This window comes from Arachis ipaensis, chromosome B05, assembly GCF_000816755.2.
Source record: "Arachis ipaensis cultivar K30076 chromosome B05, Araip1.1, whole genome shotgun sequence".
NCBI lineage: Eukaryota > Viridiplantae > Streptophyta > Magnoliopsida > Fabales > Fabaceae > Arachis > Arachis ipaensis.
Genome location: NC_029789.2, coordinates 91,683,044 through 91,691,891, shown reverse-complemented (window position 1 = coordinate 91,691,891; position 8,848 = coordinate 91,683,044). Strand labels below are relative to the sequence as shown.

General features: G+C 39.1%; 2 protein-coding genes across 8 annotated transcripts; both read right to left on the bottom strand.

Annotated features, from left to right (window-relative positions):
- On the bottom strand, positions 65 to 1,916 carry LOC110272213. 2 transcript variants are annotated; one of them, XM_021124139.1, is made up of 5 exons: positions 1,786 to 1,916; positions 1,458 to 1,679; positions 1,125 to 1,349; positions 914 to 1,023; positions 65 to 313 (listed from the first exon to the last, which is right to left on the bottom strand). In XM_021124139.1, the coding sequence occupies exons 2-5, from the start codon at positions 1,476 to 1,478 to the stop codon at positions 235 to 237; spliced, it is 435 nt and encodes a 144-aa protein (XP_020979798.1). In that variant the 5' UTR covers positions 1,479 to 1,679; positions 1,786 to 1,916; the 3' UTR covers positions 65 to 234. The 2 variants fall into 2 exon arrangements, with proteins under 2 accessions (XP_020979798.1, XP_020979797.1); XM_021124138.1 differs by lacking the exons at positions 1,458 to 1,679; positions 1,786 to 1,916 and having other exon boundaries at positions 1,125 to 1,420.
- Positions 2,036 to 4,558, bottom strand: LOC107641944. Of its 6 annotated transcripts, XM_021124141.1 has the most exons (7): positions 4,371 to 4,557; positions 4,243 to 4,305; positions 3,961 to 4,099; positions 3,467 to 3,547; positions 3,027 to 3,108; positions 2,566 to 2,781; positions 2,036 to 2,429 (listed from the first exon to the last, which is right to left on the bottom strand). In XM_021124141.1, the coding sequence occupies exons 4-7, from the start codon at positions 3,478 to 3,480 to the stop codon at positions 2,289 to 2,291; spliced, it is 453 nt and encodes a 150-aa protein (XP_020979800.1). In that variant the 5' UTR covers positions 3,481 to 3,547; positions 3,961 to 4,099; positions 4,243 to 4,305; positions 4,371 to 4,557; the 3' UTR covers positions 2,036 to 2,288. The 6 variants fall into 6 exon arrangements, 3 of the variants coding, with proteins under 3 accessions (XP_020979800.1, XP_020979801.1, XP_020979799.1); XM_021124142.1 differs by lacking the exon at positions 3,961 to 4,099 and having other exon boundaries at positions 4,371 to 4,558; XR_002363213.1 differs by lacking the exon at positions 2,036 to 2,429 and having other exon boundaries at positions 2,472 to 2,781; positions 3,429 to 3,547; positions 4,371 to 4,555.

The following is an 8,848-nucleotide window of genomic DNA, read 5'->3' as shown; positions in this document are numbered from 1 at the left end:
AATATTATAAAATAAAAATAAATACATAATTATACTAAATAATTTCTTTATATAATAAAAATTATCTGTAAATAAAATATATTTATAATGATCCAAAAGTATTAATATTCATACATCTCACACTAAATTAAACATAGCTATATCAAAATAAACATGAAACCACTTAAAATTTACTACTAATACTGTACCAAAAACTAAAATATTGTATCCTACATCAATTCTGTCTTCACCATTTTATTTTTTGAAAGAGGAGCTTAACACAAACAGTGGAGCAATTCTATCTTCACCATTACCACTTCCTATAATCCATGCCCTGCCAAAAAGGTTAAGAGAGAAAAAAAATTCACATCAAAATTCACATCAAAATTCACATCAAAATTCACCATTATTTGGATGATTAAAGCTCGTAATCTTTACAGGGGGTTTTCCCTCTCCAACATGTTCAGATATTGGAAAGCTATGCTTTATAGATAAATCTCTAGTTTCCTTTGCTTTTGTATGGGAGAACCCTTATCCCCAATTTGTATTATCCTACTCTCTTCCTAATGAAATTCTTATTTTTTCAAAAATAAATAAATAAATATATCAAGGATAAGGTGAACAGAAAAGAATGTCAAGTTTATGACAAAGTGGTTTATTGATGCATTTTCAAAGAGAAAAAAATGCCAATATAAACCAGGATGCCTCTCTCATCAGTAACTGTCATCTTTACATTACTGCATCATGATTGTTTGAACTTTTAACGAAGTTCCCATTTCGGAAATGCAAATGGACTGGCCATCCTACTTTGGAGTATATTTCTATATTTCACTCTCCATATAAATGTTTCCTTATTTTCTTCTCTTCAATTTAAAATAGAAAATAATATCAAAGTTCTAAAACAGGAAAGGAGGAGAAGGGTTGGGTTTAAAACCTTAGGTATCGCTGGTAACTCTGAGACTCTGCAGTTTCAAATACATAAAGATATAACCCCGAAAGCACCAGAAAACATGTTTGCCACGTAGCAACTGAATTCCCAATTCCCTGTAAGATGAGGGCTATTTAGGTTTTTGATTTAACGAAAAAAGTTATTATCTCAAATATAATCGCTAACGGAAACATTTTTAAAAGGTTTGCAGAAGTACCTTCCAAACTAGGATTCTACCATCAACAACTAGATCACGACTCCAAGGAGCAAGTTTAGAGTGTAAACTATCAGGTGTAGGCTGATTACATGTTTCCATAGTCTTGCGCAATATGCTCAGCAGTTCCATGATTCTACAAAATCTCTCTGGTGAAAAGTGAATGCAAAGATTTGGCACTTGAATGGATATACATGTCGATGGGTAACTTGGATGAGGCACTTTAATCTTCAGAAAACCAGAGGCACAAACAGGATAAGAACAAATTATGCTCAACAAAAATACGATGCAGATCATTACTGTAGTACAGTTTTGATAAGTACACGACAGACAAACCTGATTAATAAGTACTGCCATTCCACACCTATCAATGACAGAATACACATTATCAGCTTCTTTGGCCCATGGTGAGATTATTATTTGACTATCATGAGTTGGTTTAACCAAACTGCAACTCCCAAAATCAGAGCCACAGTCCGTAAAAAAGGCAGTAAAATCACGTCCTGATATGTAAAATCGAGAATAAAGATTATGCCTCTGCTCATCAGACTGGCTTTCCTGTAAAAACACCAAATCATACAAGAGAAGGCCAAACAACAAAAGTGCAACTCAATTCCCCACAGCTCAAAAGTGCAACTCAATTCCCCATAGTCAAGCAGCATACCGCAGTGTGTAGTGTAAAATGACCAAAGTCCAAAAGAAAATGACTATCACATCTGGCTGAACCACGAGATCTGAGAGGAATTCTAACTTTTGGAGCATCAAGATCAACATTGAATGCAAATCTGAAAGATCAAGAAGAAACAGGAATCTGTAAATGAGCCTTCTATGCCTTTCTAAGTTAACTGAAAAATTTAATAAGATATTCGAAGTTTGTTCATCTGCGTAAAAACGGTGGAAAATTTTCCCTTGGGGCACAATAACTGCATTAAACTACACATCTCATGAAATGTGGTTCAAGATGATCCCTACCCTGGAAATTCTTGTTAGAGGCAATAAAGAATTGGATCGGGACACAGGAGAATATGTCTCTAATACTCCGTGCAATTTTCATATTATGTTTGGGAATAACACACGTACAGAAATTATTGTGCATCTTATCTTTTATCCTAGCTTCATGTTATTTTCTTCTTATTTATGGCTACTCTAATCCAGTACCCAATATATTCAAAGTAACAAAAAGATTAAAGACAGAAAATAAAACATAAATAATAAGAAAATAAAGATAAAAACAAAGAGAGATAACCTGCTTTTCTCCTCTAAAACCATCTGAAATTGCTCCTGTGCTCTACGAGTCACTTTCTCAATCTTATAATTCAGTTTTAAAATCATTACAATTAACCAAAAATTTTCAATCAATCCTACTTGAAAGACACAAGATTCTGCAAAACCACTATTTTTCAAACACAACATAATGATCAGAGAAATTAAAGTGTATACTTACATTTTTCAGCGAGAGCTTGTTGGGCAGTCCCTTGCAAAAGCCCAGAATATCCACAGTTGTTACAGCTTCCACCACCGCCTCCGCCATTGTACCTACCACCACAGCTATAGCAAGCACCATCACCACCGCCTCCTTCTCCTCTGTATCCACCACCACGCGCAATAACCGCGACCACCACTGCCATAGCTCTTGAATGGCTCTCACAAAAAGCTTTTCCTACAAAAATTTAAATTCAAAATAAGCATGATTACAAGAAAGGCATCAAGCTGATATCCATTTACATAGAATCAGCTTCATAATCCACAATGCATTATAATTTCTAAGAGTTGCATCAAAACCGAAGTTCATATTCTTTCTACAAAAGCACCGCAAACAGAAGTCTTTTATGGAAAATAGCACAACTCAAATTTTATTATTTTTCTTACAACAATTATATTAAATCAAATGTAGTAGAAACACACCAGCCAAGAAGAAACACTAGGCCATTCAGGAAACAAATGAATACAAAAGTGCTTTTCCATCCAGGATTGGTGTAAATAGAAGCTGCAAAATGAATATGAATTTTAATAACAAAAAGATGAAGTAACAAACCATGTTTTTAATTAATGCATGAAAATTAGTTCAATAGTTCATAGCCCCAGAAGTAAAGATAAGATATCCACATGTTTTCTTTTTCTCTAAATTTGCTTCTTCAAAATTCAAAATGTGGACATTGCTTTTACACACATCAACCTTGATATGAAGACTATTAATCACAATCCCAACAGTTCCGATCAATGGCTTTGCAAGCATAGCAAACATCAAAATACTCATTTCATTTGTGTCCCAATCTAAACCCAGTTTTAGGACTTGCTGTGAAATACCAAGAAAATGCTCATTTCATTTATGTCTGAATCAAAACCTGCCGAATTGCATACTAGGCAGAGCCCCAATAAGATGATGGCGATGTGGATTTTAGCCATTTCGTGCAACCACCTGAATACTGCAACAAGTTCAAGAGGATTTCAATTAATTCCAAGTACATAAAAAAATATGTCAATTGTGTGCATATGCCTCAGATTCAACACATTGAATCTCAAACAAGAACAAACCCCTCTCAATGTATAAAAGAATGCACAGCTTCTAGGACTAGTAGAGATGGATCACTTAAAAGATGGTGCAAAAGAAAACTAAAATGGAACATAATGTTGATTACTCATTGAAGCTGGCAAAGTGCAGTTGGAAACTTGAGCAATTCATTCACTTAGAACCATCAAGATTTAGGATAAAAATTCATTCATGTGATTTCACAGGAACAACTTTAGCTTAAAACCTAATTATGTCAAATATTCTTAATAAAATATCTAAAACTACTATTTTTCAGGTTATAATATTGAAATGTGAAGGAAGTAAAACCTGATCAACATAGTTGACCAACGCATCCCTTCAAGACCCACACTAGGAGGGCATGAACCCAATGAAAACTCCTACAGCTCGACACTTTCCTACAGAATGATTTCCCTAGTTTAGCACGCACGTATGAAATTTCCAGCACCTATTGCTTCCGTTTATGCCAAACACAGAAAGGAATCATAACAAATTGAGAATCAGAAGGTGAAACCCCCAAAATTAGAAAACCTAAAATTAGAACCCAAAACCCCCAAAAATTCACAGAACCAATTAAAAATTGATACATACCTTCTGTATCTCAATTAGCCATTGCAGTTCATCATCACTATCAAAATCATACACACCTTCGAACTACAAAGTGAGAGCGAGTTAGATAATGAGCAAGAAAGAGAGGATACAGAATAGAGAATGCTTACCTGGTGACAGAGGATATGACGATGGTGTTGAGCAGTGACAGTGAAGAGATGAGCGGCGACGCAACGGCTTGGAGACGGTGCAGCAGCTCAGCGGCGAGCTCCAATCGATGGCAGCGCCGCGACAGAGCACGAAGGCGGCGATACATCCCTCCTTCCTCCCTTTGAGCTCGTCGGCGGGGGCACAGAAGCCCAACGGTAGCAGAACGGCGACTTAAACAAGCCCTAGTAGTGGTGGTGGAGCTTCAGCGGCGACGGAGCACCTCCTTTTTCTCTCCTCCATCGCGTTTCCTCTCATCCTAGAGCTCTCTCTCTCACTGGTGCTCGACGACGACGGTGACGGCGGCGGAGCCCTAGACGGCGTCGTCCTCTCTTTCCTTCCTTCCCTTCTCCTCTCTGATTTCTTCTCTCTTTCGTGTTTGTGTATGTTGAGTGAGGATGAGAGTGTGTGCTGCACTGCTGCGTGAGTGAGGGGGAGGGCCAACAATATTTTTACTAAGTGTTTATTGAGGATTCTCATATTAGGAGACATTTTAAAAGCGCACCCGAAACAAAAAAAAAATAAGTTACTCTTTAAAAGCGTTCTCTTTGATGAGAAAAGTGTATTCACAGATATTTAGATAAGGCTACGTTTTATAAGTGATTTCTAAAATACCTAAGGCTACACTTTTTAAATGATGCCACAATTGTGTATCCTTTTCTCATATAAAAAGGCAACACGGAAAAAAGCGTAGCCTATTCTATGAATAGGCTATGCTTTTCAAATGTAGTTTAAAAAAAGTGTGGCTGAATGGGTATTTTTCTTGTAGTGGTGGATGCAAGGTGTTTATTGGCATGCCGGAAAAGGGCATGAGTAGCATAGACCAAGCATCAGTTGTAACAAGCCAAAATGTTTGTATTGATAATTAAATTCAATTAAAACAATAGTAAAGAGAATTTGTGAAAAGCAAGCATTGAATAGTAGAGTAAAGTAATGTAGAAAAGTGCATAATGCTATATGGGCTTTTTCACAAACACATGGCATGCATGGTAAATAAGATATAGAAAGTATGAAGGTGAACATGCAAGTAATCCCTTAAAAATAATAATTGTCAAACAAATTGCAACAATCCACAAGCATATAATGAGGACTAATGACTCAAATAAATTTCTAACACCATGTAAAAAGGAAAAGAAGAAGAAGGAAAATATGAATAATGAAAAGAAAAAGAAAAGAAAAGGAAAATAATATATAAAATAATAAGAATGATAGAAAAGAGAAGAAGGAAGAAGAAAATAGAACCTTGATAATGGAGGTGAGAGAGAGAGAGAGAGTGAGTGATAGGTGAGATAGAAGGAAGAAGGGAGAAGGAAGAAATAAGGAGGGAAAAGAAAAATTAGGATTTGGAGGAGAGAAAGATAAGATATGTGGCAATTTTAGGTTGAGCTGTGCGGCACATGCGACGCGGCCGCGTGGGGCACGCGTTCGCGTGGGGCACGCGTTCGCGTGGATGCGCTTTAAGTATGGTGACGCGATCGCGTCAGTCACGCGGTCGCGTGACCCATGTCATGCTTCTGGCACGAGTGCAGCCTCGCACCAGCACAACTCTCTGTTCAAATTAATTTATTTGCCAAAATTGGGACGGCGCGATCGCGTGGGTCACGTGATCGCGTGAGTGTGCGTCAGAAAATGGATGATGCGGCCGCGTCGGCAAGGCGGTCGCGTGATAAGGATTGTGCTTCCAGCACCAATCCAGCATCACTCTCGCACAATATTTCATTGTGCACCGTTTTACGTCGAAAACTCAGGGCACGCGGCCGCGTGGGGCACGCGGTCGCGCGGGAGGCCATGTTTCCCATGCGACACGAACGCGTCAGCGACGCGATCGCGTGGGTTTATTTGTGCCATTGGCACGCCTCCAGCCACGCTCCAGCGTGACTTTCTGTTCATCTTTATATTTTCTTTACTCTCCTTACGACGCGGACGCGTCGCTGATGCGATCGCGTCGCGTAGCGAAATTTTTTTTTTTTTTGGAAATAAAAACATGTAAATGCAGATACACGAAAGTACTAAGAAAGAGAAGAGTTATTGAATAGGAAAAACTAAAAATAAAGAAAAGAACGATCATACCATGGTGGGTTGTCTCCCACCTAGCACTTTGCTTTAACGTCTGTAAGTTGGACGCTCCACTAGCTCAATCTTCTGCTATGTGGGGATCTTCCAAGAGGAAGATCTCAAGCTCCTTGTTTCTCTGCATCTTCTCGCCATGGTATAGCTTCAGGCGTTGTCCATTAACCTTAATAAGTTCAGTGCTTGAAGGATGGCTTAGGTGATAAACTCCGTACGGTTCGGCCTTCTCTACTCTATATGGACCTTCACATCTTGATCTCAACTTACCTGGCATGAGCCTTAGTCAAGATTTGTAAAGGAGGACTAAATCCCCCAGGTTGGAACTCTTTCTTCTTGATGTTTTGATCATGTACAGCCTAAGGCATGGGAGACAAGATTTACAAAACTCAGCAGCGTCTCTAAAAAGAGTAGGCCACCAGAATCCACAGTCTAAGATCTTTCTAGCTGTTCTTTGAGGGCCAAAATGTCCTCCACTCTCAGATGAGTGACAGGCCTCTAAAAAGGACTGGAATTCTGATTGAGGCACACAACGTCTAATTACTTGATCAGCGCCACATCTCCATAAATATGGGCCATCCCATATATAATATTTAGACTCGCTTTTCAGCTTGTCTCTTTGATGCTTAGAAAAAAATTGGAGGGAATGTGCGGCTAACTAAATAATTAGCAACAGGTGCATACCAAGGGACTACCTCAGATACTGCTTGCAGGTTATTAAAAGGAAAATTATCATCTATAGGAGTAGAATCATCCTTAATATGCTCAAGGCGACTCAAGTGGTCTGCCACTAAATTCTGATTACCACTCCTATCCTTTATTTCTAAATCAAATTCTTGTAACAACAGTATCCAACGTATAAGTCTTGGTTTGGACTCCTTTTTAGCTAATAGATACTTTAAAGCTGCATGGTCCGAATACACTACTACTCTAGTACCAAGTAAATAAGCTCGGAATTTATCCAGATCTAAAACAATAGCAAGAAGCTCTTTCTCAGTAGTAGTATAATTGGACTGGGCAGTGTCTAAAGTCTTAGACGCATAAGCAATAACGAAAGGATCCTTACCTTCACCCTGAGCCAGCGCTGCTCCTACTGTATGGTTGGAAGCATCGCACATGATTTCAAACGGCTGGCTCCAGTCTGGTCCTCTCACAATTGGAGCTTGAGTCAGAGCAGTCTTCAGCTTGTCAAACGCTTGTTTGCAATCCTCACTGAACTCGAACTCAATATCCTTTTGCAGTAATCTAGATAAGGGAAGTGCGACCTTACTAAAGTCTTTAATAAATCTCCTGTAAAAACCTGCATGGCCAAGGAACGAACGGACTTAATCAATGCAGACTCTCCAAGCATTCTGAACTCTAGTTGCTATGAGCTCTCCATGCTCATTCTTCACTGTAGTGACTCCAGACTTCTTGGGCACCACTTGTACTGGGCTTACCCATTCACTGTCTGAAATGGGGTATATGATACCTTCTTCCAATAGTCTGGTCACTTCCTTTTTGACAACTTCCAAGATGGTGGGATTTAATCTTCTTTGGGGTTGACGGACAGGTTTTGCTCCCTCTTCTAAAAATATTCTGTGCTCAAATACTTGAGGGTTGATGCCTACTATGTCTGCCAAGCTCCACCCAATTGCCTTCTTATGCTTCCTCAACACATCAAGTAACTGCTCTTCTTGTTGAGAAGTAAGTTCCCTTGCAATGATAACTGGAAACCTCTGCTCATCTTCGAGATAAGCATATTTGAGATGCAGAGGGAGGGGTTTCAATTCTAACTTCTGATCATGAGCAGGCTCTGGATTATCTGGGGCTTGTGAAAATGGCGAAGTGCCCTCATTATCAGTTAAAAGGGTCCCCACACTTGGACCTTGTCCAGTATGCCTCTCTTCAAACTCTTCCTTGTGAACTTCAGCTACACTTTCATCTATGACATCACACTGGAAGATAGAACGATCTTCTGGGGGTTGTCAATGACTCCATTCAGATTGAAGATTGCTATGCGGCCATCTATTTCAAAGGAGTATGTTCCTGAAAAAGCATCCAATTTGAATTTTGATGTCTTTAGGAATGGTCTTCCAAGTAGGATTGATGATGGCTTATCTGAATCATTATGGGGCATCTCCAAGATATAAAAATCAGTGGGAAATAACTACCTCTTCAGCTGAGGTGTGTTCTGGTGGGCTTGATTCCTCCTGATTCCTCTCCTGCAGTGTGGTTCCAGACCTTAGGGAGATGGCATTAATGCTTCCCTTTGGATTGGGTAATGGTTGAGAGGGGATTCCAGTGGAGTTTGAAGGTTGGTTATTGGAATTTTGCGTTGATCCAATCTGTGACATAAGAGCTTGCAAAGTAGAGGTGAGACCATTCAGACTGG